Raw genomic sequence first — 18,884 nt, 5'->3', positions numbered from 1 at the left:
GCGTCGCGCGCCGCCCACGACACTCCCCACACTTTCTGGAGTGGAGCGGGTGGCAGCCGTCACTGCTGAAGGGCTTTTAAGGCGGCTGTGCAACTGAACTGGCCCAACGGTGTCTTCACATGACGCGTTTGGCCTTTGACTGGTGCACATCCGAGCGATTACACGGTTGGCGCGTCCCCTGTGACGGGTGGTGAGCGCGTTGCACGGCTAGGGCCGAGGCAAAGTCGTGAATTGGGTCTTTTTGCGATGGTCCACGCGGCGCAGGCATTCAGATGCTTCTGCGTAGCGGTGTTGGGGGAAGGGCACGAAGGAGCCAGAAGGAGGCCGGCCGAGAGAGTTGGTCTGCAGGAAGCATTGAGGGGCTCAAGAGAGTCGTCCATGGGCGGCGGGGATGCGTCTGCGGGAACGTGCGTACTTGTGCCTCTGATGGTGCAGTGGGGAATGCCCGACGGATGCGGTGTCTGGTCAGTCATTAGGTGCGTGCCGGGTCGTTCTTTTTGCCAGGCGTCCACTGGGGAGAGAAAATATTTGCATTTGTTCTGTAAAAGCAGGAGACGAAGCGACAGAGAACGGACTGTGTTGAATGGAAAATGTATTTACGCACTGACGGTGTGTTTTTTTTCTTGTTGTTGTTGTTTTCCTCTCATTTTTTTTTTCTCATGGGCTTCTTTTGGTACATGTTGGTGTGTCTGTTGCTATTTTTTCTCTTCCGCCCTTCCGTCTGTTGTGCGTGCTGGCTTTGGCGTGGTGCGTCGGCCGCGGAGGTGGGCGCTTACAAATCGGGTTCTTATTACGTTCTCAGCCGGAACTCAGGAAGCAGCACAAAAAAGTATATATAATAATAATAATAATAATAACACCGCAGGGCAGGCAATTGAGACGAGGTCGTAGAGGCAAGAAATCACCGACGCAGCAGTAAAGGAGCGAGAGCGAGGGGGACAAATAGATTAACCAAACTATCAAGTAGTGCTACAAGTAATGGCATACGTCAGAAACAGTGAGCTTTTGTTTAAGGTGCTTGTTGTCGGTGAAAGTGGCACTGGAAAAACTTGTCTGATTCGTCGTTATGTACACAGCATCTTTCTGGCCACCAACAAGGCCACCATTGGAGTGGATTTTGCTCTGAAGGACATCGTGCATGCTGCATCCAACCGCAACATCACTCTGCAACTTTGGGACATTGCGGGGCAAGAACGTTACGGCCAGATGACACGAGTGTATTACCAGGCAGCGGCTGGAGCCGTTGTCGTTGCTGACATCACTCGGCCGGAGACACTTGATCTGGCGGTGAAGTGGAAGCTGGACTTAGACAGCAAGGTATCTCTCAGGGCGTCCGGAAAACCCATCCCCTGTATCCTACTGATCAACAAGCTGGATCTGCTTCCCAACGGGGTTCTGGCAGCCGCGGCGGCAGGTGATAGTGGCAGCCACCGTGCCTTTGCCAGCGAAGGCGGGATTCAGAAGACGAAGGAGGAGATGGACGAGTTTTGCCGCAGCCACGGTTTTGAGGCGTGGTTTGTCACCAGCGCGAAGGAAAACAAAAACGTGGATGCCGCCTTCCACAAGCTGGTGGATTGTGTCCTGAACTCGGTGGACGCCTTAGGCGGCGGTGCGGTGGACATTGAGGCAGTGAATGACAAGGGCGCTAGTGGAAAAGTACTCCATTCTAACCGAGCGAGGCGTGTGGAAAAGTCCAGCTGTGCCTGCTAGTTTTGTAGGATGCCGAAGTTGGGGCTACTTAAACGCAGTGAGGAGTGAGATCCGTTTTTCCCCTCCTATTCCTGCAAACGAAAACAAAGCAGAAGAAAAAAAAACAACTATGTAGTGTGGAGGCAAAAACGGCACGGCAATGAGTCAAGTTGGGGAGAGGATAGTTATAGCCTTCGAACGGCGCACCCCGTTTTGTTTTTGTTTTTTATCTCTCCTCGTGTGTGCTCGTTACCGCTTGCGTTGCTTCTGTTGTCGCTGTTGTTGTATCTTTCCGTATATTACTCGCAGGGAGTGCATGCCGTGCGGGGTGAAAGGCCATGTGCGTGTGTGCGGTGCTTGGCGAAGTGAGTATATAAATGTATGCGGGTAATACATAGATATGTTATACTTATATATGTATATTACAAAAGTAGGTTTGTGTGAAAGGTATGGGACCAATTTGTGTGTGTGTTTTTAGAGCGAGAAAACAAAAAAAAAGGGTGCATATCCAGTGCGCCTGGTCGTGTTGTTGGGGTGGGGGTGGAGGGAGGCGTCGACGGATGTGCCGTGTTTGTCACTTGACCACAAGCCTTTCTTGTGACCTGTGCACGCACGCACGCATTTCGGGCTTTTATTTTGGATTATAATTTTATATGTCTTGTTGTTATTATTATTATTATTGTTTGGTTTCCGTTTTTTCTTTTCTTTTCTTTTCGTTTTTTCCCGTTTTTTTCTTTTTTTTTCTTTTTTTGCTTCTACTTCGCTTTTTGCTGGTATTGTTTGTTTGTTTTTGTGTGTGTGTCGTCTGCTGCGCCTTTGGCGGTTGTCGCGTAACTTTTGCACGATTGCACGAACAAAAAAAACAAACAGTGAAAGAGAGAGAGAGAGAGAGAGAGAGATTAATGTATGCAGGCAGCAGTTGTTTTCTTTGTTTCTCACTGAGCCCACGTGCGTCCCTCCATGCACCTGCCTCTCTGTGTGTGCCATGCGTGACAAAACGTGCGCGGGCGTTGTATGTGCCTTCCTTCGCCTCTTTCTTCAACCTGCGCCCACTCGGCATGCGGAGGAAACGGAGGGACACTTAGACATTTATACTCGCTGCGGTGGTTGTTGTGCCCCAACCCTTTTTCCGCCGTCTCCCCAGAAAAACAAGGAGGTGGAGGAGATGCGACGGCTTCCACGCGTTATCTTTGGTACGCGTGTCGCTCTTTATGCGACTACAGCAGTGGCGCGCCTGCAGTTCAAAGATGGTGGCAGACTCACCGACGAAGAGCAGCGGGAGCTGGAGGAGGAGGAGTTTTGCGTTATGGACGCCGCACGCGAGGAGGCTGAACTTCTCCCCTTTGCTCACCGACTCGCCGCAAAGGCAGATGCGTTGGATGCGGAACTGCGCCGTCTGTCGTATGTCCTCTTTGAGAAGCCGCAGCTTGTTGTGGACACACGTGCAGCGACGCTAACAGGACGTCCTGCAAACATTCTCGCGGTGATGCGTCGGTATCATGCAGGTAGCACTCATGGTGGCTGTCCCACTGGATGGGTAAAGCCATTGGGTTCCTCTTCAGCGATCATTCAGGCAGTTAAGGGGGTGCGCTCGCTTGTCTATTCTCTTTGCGGTCGCGCTCAGCAGCAGCTGGGGCGATCAGATCAACTTGTGACACTAACAGAAGACTTGGACTACATTCGCCGGATGAAGCAGCTTCACGCGCTGAACTTTTACAGCCGGATGAACTTAACACCGAAGCGGCACATTTGGCTTTCTCTCTTTGCGATGGTGTGGAATATGGTGGTTGCAGTGCAGAATGCTGTGGGGTGTGTCGTCTTTGGGGCGATGCGCGGGGCGCGTGACCACGGCGTCTGCGTTGGGACTGTCAAAGGGGTCACCTTGGGTATGCTTTGTGCCACGCAGTTCCTTGCATACGGGCTTGTCGTCTCGCCGTGTATTCATCTCCCATCTGGGTTATGCAATAGTGTTTACGGGGCGTGGAATGCCGTGGCGGGGACGCTTTTCTTTGAGGTGAGTGCCGGACGATGGCAGTACTGCACCGCCCTGGACTCCGCGTGGCTGCGTCACAACATTCAGCTGGAGCAGCGCGCCATCCGGGGCGTGGGTCGTCTGGAGTTTCGCCGGAAGAACATGCGGCCGGAGGAAAGGTGGCAGCAGCGCCTTGCCTCCATGGGATTCTCGTTTGACAAGCTAAACCAAACGATGATGGGGCGAATGGGGGGTGGGCGGCGTTCGGCCTCCGCGGCAGGGATGGAGGGGGAGGAGTATGCGCTGAAAGAGGAGGACCCCTACGAGGTCCTCCAAGTGAAACGTTCCGCCACACAGGCACAGATCAAGACGCAGTACAAGAACCTGGCGAAAGTATTTCACCCAGATGTGGTGCAAAGCCGTCATGATGAGCCGTTGAGTGAGCAGGAGCGATGGGAGGCGCAGCGGAAGTTTGAAGACATCTCACAGGCGTATCAGGTTTTATCAAACCCTGAGAAGCGCAAGTCCTTTGACCTCGGTGGGGCGCAAGCACTGCTTTTACACGAAAGCAAAATGGGACGTTTTATGTCACGTACCCCGGAGGAAATGATTCAGAGCGTCTTTGGTGGGAAACCTTTTCGGGAGAAGATACTTGGTTCCCTGCTTCGCTCGCACTGGCACCTGCGGAATGAGGCACAAGTCAGCGTGTCCTTGCATGAGTTTGAGGAGCTGCAGTGCCTGCGCTGCCGTGAACTCACAGTGGAGTTGGCGCAGATTCTTGACGTGCACGCAAAAGCTTCATCTGCGCGAGGGAAGAGTCAGCAGCGTGCGGCACACGGTCAGTCGGAGGTACTGCACAGCATGATGAGTGAGCTAGGCGGCACTCTGCCGAAGCTAAAGACATACCCATCCTCGCAGCGCACCGCATCAAATGCGGCGGCGGATTCCCCGTTCATATTAATTCCTGGAAGCAATGAGGACAACTGTTTCTTGCATGATTTTGAGGAACGTTGTGAGCGATTCACGCAACGCTTATCTGGGGCCTGTTTTGGCCGAGAGTTGATGTATGCGGTGGGGCAGTCCTATGTCGTCTCCAGCCAACGTTTCCTGGGGATTCGCCCCTTCTACGCTCCCAAGCTTCTTGTGTACAAGAGCATTTTCTCTGGGTTTGACCGTGTGTACGCGGCGTTTCGGGAGAAGATTGATGATCGTGCCAAGAACAACTATGAGTGGTTTGAGCAGAAGGTGATGATGGAGTACTTTAGTGTGGAGTTTGACGCCGTGGTAGCTGACGTGAGCGTTATTCTTCGCTACGCCGCCCAGAACGTCCTGCAGGACGTTACGTTGAGCGAGGCGCAGCGTCGTCGGCGGTGCTACGCCCTCTGGTACTTGGGTGAGCAGATGGTGCGCAAAGGGGTCCCGTGGGTCGCCATGTCGCGGGACGATGCGGAGTTAATGGCGTACCTGCAGCAGGCCGCCAACTCCGCCTCTACGACAAGTAAGCCGGGGCCGTTTTGATGATCACGGCATGCTTGTTGGTCACTCTTTTTTTGTTGTTTGTTTATGTTGCAGTTGTCGTCGTTGTTTGTTTTATTTATTTAAAGCGGCGGAGGACTTTTCCCTTTTGTGCGGCTGACATGTGTGACGGAGGGGGGAGAAGAAGGGAGGGCGGTTTGTTCACAGAGAAGAGACGTGGTGGCAGGTGGCAGGGCATCGCGACTATGAGGTGCAGCAGGGACAACCTGCGGGCCCCGCCGCATTCAAACGAAGGTGGAAGGAGCACAAAAAAAAAAGCAGAGTTGAGGGGCGCGTGGTTCCCTGACATCATTATTACTTGCATGCATGCGAGCATCATCCCCTCGTTGATCTCTCATTATTACCTTTTTTTTTTCCTTTCTCTCTCTCTCACACACACTTTGCCTTTTTCTCTTTCTTTTCTACTTGCAGCTGTCAGACAGAAGGAACGTGTTTTTGCTTTTGTTTTGGATTTGTTTTGTGAGGAAGGCATTTGCCTCTCTTTGCTCCTCCTCCCTCCATCCCAGTCAGTAGTTAACGCACAGTAGAGATCTCCAAGGCGGTGGAAAGGGAAGATAAGGAAAAAGGCATCTCCCTACTTCCCCCGCCCCATCCCGTTTGTTGATCTTTTAGTGTGTTTCCTCTCTCTCTCTCTCTTTACCTTTTGTTCTGTGTGCGCGTCTTTTTTTTTGTCTGAGTCTTGCTCAGGGAGTAGTTTGCGTCTTTTGTTTGGTTTGTTTTCTTTTGTCCGGTGGCAGTTCCTTCACTCAGGCAGTGATGGACTTTGACCTACTGGATGACGCAGAGGAGATCTTGCATCCACTCTGCCTCTGCCTCAATCAGGACTTCTCGCGCGTCGGCGTGGGCCATCATAAGGGATACGTCATCTACCACATTCACCGCTGCGCCACCCCCGCTGCTGCGGAAAGGGAGGAAGGGGCGTTGTGCTCGGGGCCGCCCTTTTACACAACGATTGAGGCAATGTTTCCTCCAAGGCGAGAGAGCCAGTGCTCGACACCGACATCGTGGGACGTGCCAGAGCGCGCCCCACCCTCACCCTCTCCCTCTCCCGCAGGGGGGGGTGAAACGAAGGAAGGTCCCTGCGAGCACCAGGGCGAGGTTGATAACGACCCCCTGCTTGACGTCCTTGCACGTAGTTTGTCCTCGCGGTGTCACGCGAGCAAATGGTCAGAGAGTAGGGGAAAGGATGTGGAATCGGGACACTTAGAGGCTGAGAAAGCATGGCAACCGCACAAGCGGGAAGAGCAGCAGGACTCGCCGGGAGGCACTGCTAGTTCTGCGGGTGTAATGTTTGAGGGAAGCCGCGCGACGTTGACGTCGGCAGTCCCAGATGCGGATTTCGCAAGGTGGATGGATCAGGTAAGGGGTGTGCCGTTGCCGACGGAGAGCGGTGTAGGTGTGATGGCGCTTTTGTATAAGACGAGGTTTGTCGCCGTTGTCGGTGGTGGGCCGTACCCTGTGGGGCCAAGAAACGTCGTTAAAATATTTATCATGGGTGACATTTGGGCAGACCGCAATGTGTGTGTGCCAGACCCTGTGGAGGACCTGCGGCTGGATCATCGGCTCATCATAATTCTCACCACCAGGGAACTGCGTCTGCACAGCTTTGAGACGGGGAGGTGCGTCTTCACTGTGCCGCTGTGGGTGGACCAGAGCCCCAAATCGGGCCCGGCGACGTCAACCTCGTCCCCGTTTGTCGCGAGCGCTCCTTTGCCTGCGGCAAAGTTACAACAGCTGAAGCTTGGCGGCTCTGCTGCCGCGGCGTCGTCAGCGCCGACCACGTCCACTACACGCTTTGTTGCGTTACTCGACATCGACTACAGTAAAAAGTGCGTCGCGTTCCGCAGCTCCATGGTGGGATTCAGTCTAGTGCGCTACGACGCGGAGTCGTCCCTCTCGAACAGGGTAAACGCGGAGTTTCTGGCTACGGTGCCGGTGGCCCACGAACATGCGCTCACCTCGCTTGCAATGGACCTAAACGGCGAGCTGAAGAGCGGCGGAAGCAGCAATGCCGCGTCTGGAGCGGTGCGGTGGCACATTGCCACCTGCAGTGAACGTGCGACCCTTATACGTGTTTGGAGATACTGCGAAAGAGAAGCGGCGGCCCGCACTTTGGCGCATCTGGCAGCGTCCACCCAGTCGCACCCTGCTGAAGCGGGGCCCAAGAGCGTCATTGATGATCAGGGTGGCGGCAGTAATCTTCCCGGGTATTTTGTGAAAATTCGGGAGGTACGGAATGCATCGCTGCCAACGCCCATCTTTCAAATGCGTTTTCTTGGGGAAAACTTTCTTTTCTGCATAGCGTGGAACACCATTAAGGTTTTCTTCGTGGGCGAGCAGGAGAAGCCGAGGGCGTACGACGTTAGTACGAAGGATCCAAGCAAGGCCTGTCGAGCACAAAACTGTCACTCCACGCTGCACCACCTCGGTGTGGTTTCCGCATACTTTAACTCTGAGTGGGCAGCCTGTGAGTCTCCACTGCCGCTGACGGACGGTGTATTTCTCCCCAGATGGGTGAGTACAGCATCGGGGGAACTGCGACATCATCTTCTGCGTGGCATAGGCTCTAATTGCCGTATGACAGACGGTGATGCTGCAGAAAATGATGCGCACCGGGGCCATGCCACACTGGAGGGCTCTACCTCGTGCTCTTCGCTCAACCATACACAGCACTCTCAGGGAATGTCGCAAAACGCCTCGGTGCATGCAGCCTCCTCGCTCAGCAAGTCTCAGGAGTATGGTGAAAGTTTTCGTCGGTATGTTTTACAGCTGGCACCAATAGTCGAGAGTGCGGGTCGGGCTGCCCGGTTCTACTGGGGGCACAGGGGGGACAACAATGAGGGGGCAACGAATCGTGAGAAGGAGGTGACAACTACTAACTCACAAGAGCGAGATTATACTATGATGACCGAGATTGCTCAATCGCTCGTGGTGTGGTGGGAGCAGCCTGCGTACTGGCAGGTGGAATACATGACAAAGGCCTTTTTGCGTGTCCACACCGCCACCACCTCCGAGGTGTTTCCCAGTCACTCTCATTATCATCACTCAACCAATTTGTACTGCGTCACTTGTGACGGGAGTGCTGTCAGCTTCGAATTTGACCCCGTCACAGGCACAATTGAATGCAGCAAAGCCACTGCCGTTGGTCCACGTGGGTAATGTATTTAGATACGGAAGTAATGCATGTGGCAGGGAGCTGCAGAACGCGGGTGAGGAAAAGAGTACAAAAAAAGTAGACCTTTTTTGTAGAAGAAAGATTGGTGGCTTTTATTGCTGTTGTATTTTTGGTGTTGCGTTATATGATTTATCAGCGTGCCGTTGCTTTATATATATATATATATATATCTTCTGGATGTACCGGTCTATATGTATACAGGGTTTGACCGCCCGCAAGGCGTTGAAACTGGTAGGTTGACAGAGAGATATGCATAAGTATGGTTGTATACGTACGTTTGCTGTGGAAAGGTTGATGCGGTACGCGAGAGGGAGTGTAGGAAGAAGGCGATGGAAACTGGCAAACGACAACAGCGCAAAGTTTTTTTTAAAAAAAAAATGTTTATGGAATAAACAGCACTTCAAAAGGCAAGTTTTTTGTCGCTGCTGTATTTATTTATTTTTGGTGTGATGAATGCTTTTCTTTTGGAGTGTTTTTTTTGTTTTTGTTTCTTTGCTTGTTTTGGTTTTGTTTTTGTTTTTCCACACTATTCTTGGCAATTGCCAAAGGAGAAAGTGGTGGCAGCGGTGGTGGGCACATAGAACAGTATAAAGTGGGGTGGATGCATGGAGGGAGTAAGCAAGGAGTGAAAAAGTGAGTGAGAGACAAAAGGAAGGACACGCTGTGTTCAGCGTGGTGTGGGGGGAGAGTCAGTGCGGGAGTGCAGCTTTATTTTCCTCTCGTCTCTCTGTGCAGTGACGGCGTGCTGACCATCACTGCCGAGGGACGGGGAAACAAACAAAAAAAAAGGGGGGTTTGTAATCGCTCACTGTGTTCAGGTGTGAAGTAAACGCGGTTGTTGCGTGCTGCCTGATATCGGTGGTAGTGGTGATGCTTCCAGTCAGCTTTTTTTTTGTCTTTCTACTTTTTTTTTTTTTTTTTTTTTTTTACTGTTTGGCGAAGGGATAAGAGGCGCCTTGTTGTTGTTGTTGTGCGTGTTGGGTTCTGCCTCGGGGTGTGTATTGCCCCTTTCTCCTCCCCCTCCTCTCTTCCCCCTCCCCCTCCCTTGTCTTTGTTGGTGCTGTTGTTTTACTGATGTGGGTGTATTTTTAATGTGCCATTTCCGTCTGCGACAAGGCGCACGCCTTTTTTTTTTTTTTGTGCCCCGTCAGCCACGAGGCACCTGCGTGTCTTCTGTCCGCCAATTTGCTGTTTCTTTTTTCTCACTGCATACACGCCGTGCCTGCGTGTATGCAACGGGGCCGCTGCGTGCCTTTCCGCTACCTGCTCTTCGCCTTTTTATTATTTTGTTGTGTGTGTCTGTGGAGGAGAGGCCGCGAGTGCAGAAGGGAGGGGGAAGCAGGCAGAATGGCTGATGCCGCTGCGGGGCCGCGACCCACAACTGTCGCAGAGGCCTTTACAAATACCGCAAGAGCCCTGGAGCAGTTCAGCATTGAGCGGATACGTGTGGAAGGGCTCAGCTGCGGTCGCAGAAGCGGGTCCCGCGGCCCGGAGAGGGAAGCAGAGGAGGATGAGGGCGTTCGCACGCTCACGGAACAGGCCTTTATGAGGGAATTTGTCTTCCAGTCACGGCCGTGCGTGATTGTGGGGGCGCTGGAGGACTGGCCCGCCATGCAGCGCTGGCGTGATGATACGTACCTCTTCGACTTGGATGGGCATTTCGAGAGCGTGCGGCGGGGCACGGAGGAAGTGGCTGCCCTCTCCAATGGAACTACGGCGGCCACGGCCGTAGTGGACAGCCCGTTGAAGGACGAAGAGCATGACTTGTCCGATGACAGCACCCAGCCGCATGCGGATGAGGAGGAGGACGGCTTGAGGCGAGTGACGGTTGCTTTGACGCCGAATGGGCGCGCCGATGCGGTGACGTATGTGACGTACCAAGGCACAAAAACAAAGGAGGATGGGGAAGAGGCGAGTACCGCGGAGGAGGCGGTGGTGACGGAAAAATTATTTATGTCTGCCGCAGAGATTCGTGCGACGTTACCAGAGTTGTATCAGCTTCTCTGCGCGAACCCGGCTCATCCGCCGGCGCGACCCGTCTTTGTTGACCTACGCCGACCCGCACCAGTCGTTGCCTACGCGCAGATGCAAAACAACTGCCTAGAGGTAGAGTACCAGCACCTCCACGATGACATCCGTGTGGAGCTCGACCGTTTTGGGGAGCGCGTATTTGGTGGCCCGCACGAGGCGGCAAATGTGTGGTTTGGAACCCCCGCCTCTGTCTCGTCCATGCACCAGGATTGGGTAGAGAACCTGTACGCGGTGGTGCGTGGGGTGAAGGAGTTTATCCTCATCCCGCCGTGGGAGGGCATGTTTGTGCCAAAGCCGGAGCTGCCCTCCGCGGCGTTTGCAGTTCAACGAGAAGACGAAGAGCGTGGCTACAGCTTTGCGGCGGCGCCTGTGCGGGATGGCTTGAAGCTGCCATGGATGGATGTGGAGTTTACACCGGCCGCCGTGGAAGATGCGGTGCTCCTGCCACCCAACCTGCGGGGTCGGCTGCATCCACTCGTGGCTTACGTGCAGCCAGGGGAGGTGCTTTATCTTCCAGCCATGTGGCTGCACCGCGTGGCGCAGCACGCCGATGTCGTCGACCGTCGTGCGAGGGAAAATCACCCAGCCCGCGGCGAGGAGGCCGCGCAGAATCCCCCTTTGCCGTTGATTGCGGCGGTGAATTATTGGTACGAGATGAACTTTACAAACCCCGCTGTTGTCATGCTGCGTGAGTTTGGCCTCCTGCTGTGAGAGAGGGACCTGCAAACAAGTAACACGACGGAGGCGTTTAAAGCAAAACGGAAAAGAAAAACAAGAGAAAAAAAAACGTGGGTTCTCGTTGCCGCGTAATTAGCGGAGGAGCGTGAGTGGAGTGCACTGGCGGGGGGAAGGGGTCGGCGTTCAACCGGGGAACGCTGCACGCCGTGCCACGTTCTGCCTCTGCATGTGGAGGGAGCGTCGTCGCTCTCACTGCGTACATGTGTGTGTGTGCGCGCTCTCTTTCTTTATTTCTTTCTTTATTTCTCTTTCTCTTTGTTGTTGTTGTTTGTATTTATTGGGTCAACGAAACGTTGCGAGAAGAAACGGGGGAGGTAACGACGTCGCTACACTGTGAGAAACAAAGGCAGTCTTTGGTGGTGGTGCAGGTAAACGTGGACAGGGTAGAAAGAAGAAGGAAAAAAAAAACCCATTTTTCGTCTGTGGGGAACAGCAAGGAAGAGCACTTCTCTACGGGGTCGTAACAGCTAAGGGACGATAGAGAAGGAGGAAAACACACGCGGAACTCACGCAACGTGGCAAACTTATGACGGAGCGTTCTCTCATGATCCGCCACGCGCTGGCAGGGCGCTACTTTGCCGTTGGCATGGATTTCCCCAGCGCGAGGGTGTTTGACGTGGCCACGGGGTCGCTCGCGGCGGTGGTGGAGATGCCGCCGCGGAGTCGCACGTCTCTTGCGGTGGTGTCGTTGACGGCGCTGGCGCTGGGTACCATTGCCACGCCACAGTCCGCGGAAGAGAAGGTGGAGGAGGAGGCGACAAATGTGGTGGGCGTCGCCGGCGTCTGCTACGCGGCGGTGGGGCTGAGCAATGGTACGATGCTGCTGCAGAATGTGGCGAGGGACGAAGTTGCGCAGCATCTCGCCGTATCGGACACGCAGCAGGCGATTACGGCGGCCGTGTTTTGCGGTCAGTATTTATTTTGCGTTGCGACAAACCGCTCGCTTTGCGCCATCGACTGCCTGCGTGGTGAGAGTGTGGCGTCCCACCTGCGGGTGCAGCACGACGTCGGCGCCATCGCCGTCATGGAGGGCGCAGCGCAGGACACGCAGCACGGCTCACATGCGAAGGGGTCTGTCTTCCTCGTTTTTGTATCGGGACCCACCAACGCGGTGTACACGCTTCGCCTCAGTAGTAGCGGCGACGCCCAAAACACGGGGGCGACGATGGAGCGGCTGGTGTGTTTTGCGTCGCAGGCCTCCCGCTCCGACTTTGCGTGGATGGGCGGCAACCGGAAGCACCCGGTGGTTGTGACCGCCAGCGCCCAGGAGGGTGTTGTGCGGGTGTGGGACGCAAGTTCAACCGTCAGCAGTCAAACAACGTCGGCGCGCTGCCGCCGCAGTCTCCTCTGTGGGCAACGCATTTTGGACGTCTCCGTACACGACCCTGACACCACACATAACAGCATGGACAGCCACCGTAACGGCGTCGACAGTGGTGAGGCCTTTGTGGTCGCCACCACCTTAACCGGTGCGGTACTTGTGTGGAATCTTGGTAACACGCTGTTGACGTCTCTAGCGGATCCGGTTCTGACGCCGCCGACGCTCCGTATTGTCTCAAAGGAGATCTCCGCACGACTGCTCTTTGGTGCTTTCATGCAGAGTGAGGCGGGAACGCCTCCACCGCTGCTGGTTTTGCGTGGCCGCTTTGCGATGCCCCACTTTGAGGTGGTGGACCTACGCGAGGCCATGCGGAAGGCGTCCACCACGTCTTCCACAGCTGCTGCCGTATCCGTGCTGGTGGAGGATGGTGCCGTCTATGAGATGCCAGCAGGGTCGCAGGCAGGGAAGGGCGGAGGGATTGACGCCGTGCACGCCGACATGGAGGTGATCGACCACGCCTGGGTCACACACTGCCGTCAGCAGCTGCTACAGCAGCAACGCCTCGCCGCCCGTGCCACCCACACGCCCTCGGAGGGCTTTGTTTCACCCGTGTCGTTTCACGCAAAGAGTGTGAAGGACATCCCGCAAAAGAGTCTGACGCTGGAGCAGCGGCTGAAGCAAATGTCACTTGCATCAACAGCATCGTCGCAGCAGCAGCAACAACAACAACAACATGCTCTGGGGCTCGCGACAGTTCCTCTATATCAGGCGCTTCACGCCTGTGACGCGTCGGCTGTGATGGAGCTTCTCACCGTTGCTTCACGGTCTGCAGCGGACATCCGAGCAACGGTGATGGGGCTCCAGCTGCCGTACTGTCTGCAGCTGCTGCAGATTCTTGCGCAACGCGTGCGTGGGGCAAACTCTCGCTCTCCCCTGTTTGGCTGGATAGACGCCATTGTGCAATACCGCGGCGTTGAGATGTACCAGACGCAGCAGCTATTCAAACAACAACAACAACAACAACAACAGACGGAGAAGCAAAGCGCACCTCTTGGCAGTAGCAACAACGGCGTGGATGGGACGCCGCCACCGACGACAGCCTCCGAGGCTGCAACCTCCAAGGCAAAGCCCTCACCACCAAAGGACTTTGTTGCGCCCCTGTTGCACCAGTATAGGAACATGACCGCTCTCTACGACCCCCTGGCGGCGATGTACGGTCGGCTCTCCATCTTCAAGTCCGTCCGTCCATCGGAGAGGGGCGCATTTGCAAATTCAGACGCCGGCATTATTTTCCCAGCGATGTTCACGGAGATTCGCTGCGCCGGCGGAGAGTATCGAGCGCTGCGGGTGAGGAGTAAACGCGACCCCCACTCTAGCAAGAACAAAAAGCGTGGTGCCATGGCGCTGCTTCGCAAGGCGCAGCGCCTGGCCGCTGTCGAGGAGGAGGAGGCAGCGGCAGCAAACAAGATGCACGCGGGCGCCGACGACGACGCGGATGAGGAGGACCTCGACATGGACGCGCTGGCTCAGATGAACCTGGACGAGGACACCAGCGAAGAGGCGGAGGCGACTCCGGGTCGGCGCGCACGCGAGAAGCAGGCGGAGATGATTGCTGAGGTGGATCGCGGCTCCTCCTACGGCATCGACGCCTCCACTCGCAGCAGCGAGGCGGAGTTTGACACGGCAAGCGACGACGACGTACACTCCGCGGCAGACGGCGACAGCGACAGCGACGACGAGGAAGACGACGACAGCAGCAGCAGCAGTAGCGGCGTTTCCGACGCCGACATGATGGACGCCGACGATGACGAGGAATACGGCGACGATGAGGATGAGGCGGAGGATGGCATGGGCGAGGACATGGCGGAGCTGCTGCAGGCGCAAGGAGAGGAGGAGCAGCTCGAGGAGCGGCGACACAAGCGAGTAAGGACAGATCACTAAGTCTCACGCCACGGCATTGAAGCGCATGCATGCATGCAGGTGTGTTTATTGGAGAGAAGAGGTGGAGTAGTAGAAGAACGAGGACAAAAAAAAAAAAAAGTTTTTTTTAGTTTTTACAAACATAAACAAACCACAAAACACACATGCAATAATAATAAAAAAAGAAGGGAGGACGCACCACACACGTACGCGGGTGTATGGCTGTAAGTGAGGAGGGGAAGCAGGCGAGACTGTAAGAGATTACCTTGTTCAAGACGCCTGCGGTGGAGTCCATGCGGTCCCTCTTGCAGAGTGCGTACATGCAATGCAGAATGGGGCGGCGTGCTACGTAAGCGGTTAACGGTGCGAACCAATAAAAAAAAAAAGGTCAAACGTAAAGAGGCGCTACAAACAAGAAGTGCATGCAGTTAATTATTTTATCCTTCTTGTTGGTCGTCGGGTGTTTTGTACGTGTCGGTGGCGCACCTGTGAAGAAGCGAAAGGCGCTTGCTCTCTCTTTCTCTTTCTATTTCTCTTTGGGGGGGGGGGGGGGGGGGGAGAAAAATTGATTTGGTGCTTTGCCGCCGCTGTACCCCTCAGCTTGAGCCTATCCTCAAACCCGAATTGCAGCCAAACGAAATAAGGGTAAAACCAAAACTAAAGGGGCATTTTAAAAAGGAAAAGAAGAAGAACAAAAAAAAACAAAGGAAAGAAGAAGAAAAAAAAGAAGGGGGGCCGGTGTTTTCCTCACAAAACAAAACCACGGGAAGGAGCGTCAAACAGCCGAAACAAAAAGGGGTCCGGCAGAAGAAGCAGAAGCGCAGCAGCCCACTCATATATTTGTATTGACGCATCCCTGCTCCCCAGGCTTCCCTTCTCAGCGCGAGTGGTTGCGGTTGTCCCTGTTGCCGACGTTAGTTTTGTAGTGTCTCCGTTGCCGTCGCTGCGGTCCTGCCATTACAGAGGGCTTAACGTGTTGCGGGGGCGGTTATTGCCTGGCACTGCTTGAGTGGGAGAAAGGCGGCGGAGTTTGTTTGCATCCCACTCAAGCTGCGGCAAATGACTCGTTCCATGTTTTGGTGGGGACGCAGTAGTATGCAAGGCGTTGTGGAAAGTCACTTCTGGAGCCTCACGCGGTACCGCATAGGTCGGCGCTTTCTGGGCCTTGACTACGCCGACAACGTCATCCTCTTCCCCGCGTATCGAAAGAAGACGTGGGGCGGGTGGGCCGCCGTCACCCTCGGCGCGACGAACGCGAGTTACCTGACAAACGACACCTCTGCCGTGAACGTGCTGGAGGACGGCTACCCGCTGCACCTGCGGGCGAGCACGAAGCTGCAGGCCTTCATCGCAGAGGAGCGGAATGTTTGGCAGAAGCAGAGGGAAGAAGCGATTGCGCGGCGCGCGGCGGCGCTTGCCGCGGAGGCTGCCACTGTCTCTAGCGCGAATAACGACACCAGCACGAATGACCGCATCGCGAATAATGCCGGGGAGGGCGCGAAAAGGATGACGGGGACGCATGAGTACGACGAGCAACAATTTCGTGATGCCATTATCATCAAATGTACCTCACCGGGTTTCGCCCAGCGCCATCTACGCCTGAGCCGCTTGGCCACCGCCTTGTACAAGACGCTGTACTTTTACGTTTGGGGGGTTGCCATCTCTATCATTGTGCAGGCCTACCTGCTGTTCCGAGGATGGCTGAACCCGCCGGCGCGGGAGGGGCTAAAGAACCTTGAGAGCCATGTGCTGCATGTCCCGAAGCTTCTCTTCGGTCTCTGCGTGTCCGCTTTTGCGTGGCTGGCGCACCAAGTGCAGCCGCTGGTGGATCCGATTCTTCATGTTCTTGAGAAGAGGTTTCCGCAGGTGAACTGGAGCGCCGCGTCACCAAAGGTCATTGCAACGAAGGCGCATCAGCTGGCAGGAAATGAGGTCGCAGCGCAGCAGTCAGCATCCAAGGAAGAGGTGAAGATCTCGGCAAGAAGGGTGGTGCAAGGGAAGGCAGAGGCGGAGCGTCGGGCGTGGTGGGCGCAGGCGTTTCTTGCATTATTCTGCCTTTTATGTCTCCTTTGCGTTATTTAAAGAAAGAGTGTAGAGAGACACGCGGAAGAATGGGGGTGGGGGTGGACAAGGAGGAGGAAAGGAAAACCAAAACAAGAAAAAAGAGAGAGAGATATGGGCAAAGCTTTCAAGCGAAACAATGGCGGCTTGAATGAATTATTGTGGTGAGGTCTGGGGAGGGAGAGAAGGGGCAGAGGCGGAGAGAATACAAAAGGACGGCCTTGAGAAAATGTGGACTATTATTTATGTGTCTGTCTGTGTCCGTGTTTGAAGAGTGTGAGGGAGGTGTGGAACGAAAAGAACTTCCACCCTCCACTCTCTCTCTCTCTCTCTCTCTCTCTCTCTCTCTCTCCAGCATATTCCACTCGTCTATACGTGTCCCGCTGCACCTCAGTTGTCGTCCCCCCACCACGACTTGCTTTCTTCTTTTTGATTGGTGGCGGCGGTGTTTGTCTGTCATCGTTGTTTTTTTTTTTGTTTATTCTTCTTTTTGGGTTTTGCCTTCCGCTCCCCTTTTATTTCTGTGCGTGAGTGTTGTGCGGCTGCCGCCTTCACGGTTTTCCAAGTCCGCCCCTTTCTTTTTCTTTTTTTTTCTCTCTTTTGGTGGCGTTGTCGTCTTTGTGAAATTCCTTTCACGCAGCGCAGCTGGCGGTGGGAGGCACGGCGAACGAAGAAGAAACAAAGAAAAACGGAGGCAGGAGGAAGTAATGAAGGGATGAGCTCCTGATGGGCGTTGGGGGCACACCGTTGTTTTATTGTTTTTTTTTATTATTATTATTTCCCCCCCTCCCTCCCCCTTCTTCCGTTTAATTGTGTTGTAATATACGCGTGGATGAAGGGCGGCGATGGTGCCCCTCCGGCAGTTTGTGACCCCCGTGAGCGGCGTCACGACGGACATGTGCGTGGGTCCGTCTATCTGCACACATGCATGTATGCATACAAGGGAGGAAATGTATGTGCATCTATGTGTGGGATTCTACCGCTCCGTCCCGCTCTTTTACAAATAAACACCAACACGCGTCGGACGCGCAGTCGTTATTGCTGCCTCGTTACCAATGCAGCGAAGCAACAAGTGGCTGAGCTGGCTGACGGGGCGAATGAGAAGAGTGACAAAAAAAAACAAAAAAGGATACAAGTGGGTAGGGGTGGGGTGTATGCTGCGGATGTAACAGGACCCTCTTCCCCCCAACCCCAGCCCCGTTTCTTGAATACAGTGATTTGTTGTGTGATGCTACCTTGTCTTTACTTTTGTCGTTGTTTTCCGTCGTTTATAGAATATATATATATATATATATATATCCCGCGTCCTTGCGTTTCTTATTGTAAGAGGCATGCGGGGCTGTAGTATTCTCTGTGTGCGGTATAGAGCGGCAGCAATGGTCGCCCCCGCCACCTGTTCGCCGGCGTCGTCGATGCGAAAACTCTCGTTTCCACCGCTGCGGCCCGAAGCGTATCACGGGTCCCTGCTACCCGCCTTGTCACTGCTGCCGCTAGAGAGTACCGCGACGCTGACGATCATTCCGCCGCCCCCGCCGATGCGAGGGAGTTTTATTGATCGTAAGCCCGTCTGTTCCTCGTTCAACGAGAAGCATACCGCCAAGTTCTTCCGCCACCGTATTGTTGCCAGCGCCGACATCTCGCAGCGGCCGCTGCGGTTTCATTCTAGCAGCACCACGGAGCCTGCCGAAGAAGAGGCGGCGGAGGGGTGGCAGGTGGAAGCCGCCGCCGGCTACGGCGAGCAGTTGGAGGAACTCAGCGCGCGTTGGGCGGCGAAGTTTTACGGTCGTGTGACGTTTGGTCCGCGTAACTACCCGTACCCCTCCTCGCGTTGGCTGGCGCGGCGATTCAGAATGAAAAAGCACCGAATTATCAAACGCTTCCGCTTCCGGCGGTACAAGTTAGCGGCCGTTGCGAACCTGCCCTTTGCGAAGATGATCCGTGTTGGGCTGCTTCCGGAGCTTAAGAGCAGCAAGACGAAGAAGGGCGACGCGGTGGAGGCGGACCTTAGCGGGCAACTTATCAGCGCGGTGCGAGGGTCCGGGGGGAAGCAGAAGGGACGCCGTGGAAGACCCAAGTCCAAATACCAGGTTTAATGCGTAAACAGGAACATGCAGAAGAGCGAGCGTCACGGAGAGGGAGCGAGGAGAAGGAACCACGCACGTATTGTGTGTATATACATGCATAGGCAGAGGGCTGGTTACACGCGCCTGTGTGATGCCTAGAGGAATCACGCACACTGTGCGACAGCCAACAAACATGTGTACCGGTTGATTGTTTTTTTTGTTCTTGTTGTTGTTGTTTTTGTAGCAAAAAGTGGAAGCGGTAATTGAGGCTCAACGTGGGACCGCACCTGTGACGAAAGCTAGCGCAGGGAAAGGCGATGCCCCTTATTAGACGCTTTTCCTTTTTTTTTTTTTTTTTTTTTTTTTTTTCATTTTTTT

General features: G+C 54.6%; 9 protein-coding genes across 9 annotated transcripts in view, besides 21 other annotated features; 7 read left to right on the top strand and 2 right to left on the bottom strand.

The window, feature by feature from the left end:
- The window catches only part of TraAM80_07338 (uncharacterized protein), a gene marked incomplete at both ends in the record, with an annotated part of 378 nt that extends 228 nt beyond the window's left edge, over positions 1-150 (bottom strand). Inside the window, one exon of the mRNA XM_029384134.1 lies at positions 1-150. This exon is cut by the window's left edge and continues 228 nt beyond it. Coding sequence (XP_029236011.1) covers positions 1-150 — 150 coding nt within the window.
- An 8-nt stretch (positions 151-158) lies between these two features.
- TraAM80_07337 (uncharacterized protein) lies at positions 159-473 on the bottom strand (the record flags this gene model as incomplete). Its single annotated transcript, XM_029384133.1, has 1 exon — positions 159-473. One exon carries the CDS (start codon positions 471-473, stop codon positions 159-161), a length of 315 nt encoding a protein of 104 aa, XP_029236010.1.
- A 141-nt stretch (positions 474-614) lies between these two features.
- Positions 615-656: a sequence feature (GA-rich).
- A 175-nt stretch (positions 657-831) lies between these two features.
- Positions 832-857: a microsatellite.
- Positions 858-978: 121 nt separating this feature from the next.
- TraAM80_07336 (small GTP-binding protein) lies at positions 979-1,710 on the top strand (the record flags this gene model as incomplete). Its single annotated transcript, XM_029384132.1, has 1 exon — positions 979-1,710. One exon carries the CDS (start codon positions 979-981, stop codon positions 1,708-1,710), a length of 732 nt encoding a protein of 243 aa, XP_029236009.1.
- Positions 1,711-2,318: 608 nt separating this feature from the next.
- Positions 2,319-2,489: a sequence feature (A-rich).
- A 74-nt stretch (positions 2,490-2,563) lies between these two features.
- Positions 2,564-2,588: a microsatellite.
- Positions 2,589-2,674: 86 nt separating this feature from the next.
- Positions 2,675-5,179, top strand: TraAM80_07335 (chaperone DnaJ protein; the record flags this gene model as incomplete). Its single annotated transcript, XM_029384131.1, has 1 exon — positions 2,675-5,179. One exon carries the CDS (start codon positions 2,675-2,677, stop codon positions 5,177-5,179), a length of 2,505 nt encoding a protein of 834 aa, XP_029236008.1.
- Positions 5,180-5,208: 29 nt separating this feature from the next.
- Positions 5,209-5,251: a microsatellite.
- Positions 5,252-5,543: 292 nt separating this feature from the next.
- Positions 5,544-5,604: a sequence feature (GA-rich).
- A 26-nt stretch (positions 5,605-5,630) lies between these two features.
- Positions 5,631-5,658: a microsatellite.
- A 241-nt stretch (positions 5,659-5,899) lies between these two features.
- Positions 5,900-5,924: a microsatellite.
- Positions 5,925-5,953: 29 nt separating this feature from the next.
- Positions 5,954-8,356, top strand: TraAM80_07334 (uncharacterized protein; the record flags this gene model as incomplete). The annotated part of the gene is made up of 1 exon (XM_029384130.1): positions 5,954-8,356. One exon carries the CDS (start codon positions 5,954-5,956, stop codon positions 8,354-8,356), a length of 2,403 nt encoding a protein of 800 aa, XP_029236007.1.
- A 165-nt stretch (positions 8,357-8,521) lies between these two features.
- Positions 8,522-8,542: a microsatellite.
- A 284-nt stretch (positions 8,543-8,826) lies between these two features.
- Positions 8,827-8,893: a sequence feature (A-rich).
- Positions 8,894-9,257: 364 nt separating this feature from the next.
- Positions 9,258-9,300: a microsatellite.
- Positions 9,301-9,328: 28 nt separating this feature from the next.
- Positions 9,329-9,352: a microsatellite.
- A 367-nt stretch (positions 9,353-9,719) lies between these two features.
- On the top strand, positions 9,720-11,114 carry TraAM80_07333 (transcription factor jumonji, jmjC domain-containing protein; the record flags this gene model as incomplete). Its single annotated transcript, XM_029384129.1, has 1 exon — positions 9,720-11,114. One exon carries the CDS (start codon positions 9,720-9,722, stop codon positions 11,112-11,114), a length of 1,395 nt encoding a protein of 464 aa, XP_029236006.1.
- Positions 11,115-11,358: 244 nt separating this feature from the next.
- Positions 11,359-11,413: a sequence feature (GA-rich).
- Positions 11,414-11,667: 254 nt separating this feature from the next.
- On the top strand, positions 11,668-14,403 carry TraAM80_07332 (uncharacterized protein; the record flags this gene model as incomplete). Its single annotated transcript, XM_029384128.1, has 1 exon — positions 11,668-14,403. The coding sequence occupies one exon, from the start codon at positions 11,668-11,670 to the stop codon at positions 14,401-14,403; it is 2,736 nt and encodes a 911-aa protein (XP_029236005.1).
- A 517-nt stretch (positions 14,404-14,920) lies between these two features.
- Positions 14,921-14,940: a microsatellite.
- Positions 14,941-15,054: 114 nt separating this feature from the next.
- Positions 15,055-15,112: a microsatellite.
- Positions 15,113-15,477: 365 nt separating this feature from the next.
- On the top strand, positions 15,478-16,464 carry TraAM80_07331 (uncharacterized protein; the record flags this gene model as incomplete). Its single annotated transcript, XM_029384127.1, has 1 exon — positions 15,478-16,464. One exon carries the CDS (start codon positions 15,478-15,480, stop codon positions 16,462-16,464), a length of 987 nt encoding a protein of 328 aa, XP_029236004.1.
- Positions 16,465-16,758: 294 nt separating this feature from the next.
- Positions 16,759-16,795: a microsatellite.
- Positions 16,796-16,905: 110 nt separating this feature from the next.
- Positions 16,906-16,935: a sequence feature (A-rich).
- Positions 16,936-17,195: 260 nt separating this feature from the next.
- Positions 17,196-17,222: a microsatellite.
- A 490-nt stretch (positions 17,223-17,712) lies between these two features.
- Positions 17,713-17,742: a microsatellite.
- A 113-nt stretch (positions 17,743-17,855) lies between these two features.
- On the top strand, positions 17,856-18,536 carry TraAM80_07330 (uncharacterized protein; the record flags this gene model as incomplete). The annotated part of the gene is made up of 1 exon (XM_029384126.1): positions 17,856-18,536. One exon carries the CDS (start codon positions 17,856-17,858, stop codon positions 18,534-18,536), a length of 681 nt encoding a protein of 226 aa, XP_029236003.1.
- Positions 18,537-18,709: 173 nt separating this feature from the next.
- Positions 18,710-18,748: a microsatellite.
- A 93-nt stretch (positions 18,749-18,841) lies between these two features.
- Positions 18,842-18,884: a microsatellite.

This window comes from Trypanosoma rangeli (assembly GCF_003719475.1).
Source record: "Trypanosoma rangeli strain AM80 chromosome Unknown Tra_15.4_contig_00301, whole genome shotgun sequence".
In the NCBI taxonomy this organism is placed as follows: Eukaryota; Euglenozoa; class Kinetoplastea; order Trypanosomatida; family Trypanosomatidae; genus Trypanosoma; species Trypanosoma rangeli.
Note: the sequence above shows the minus strand (reverse complement) of the source record. Positions and strands in the feature narration are given on the sequence as shown.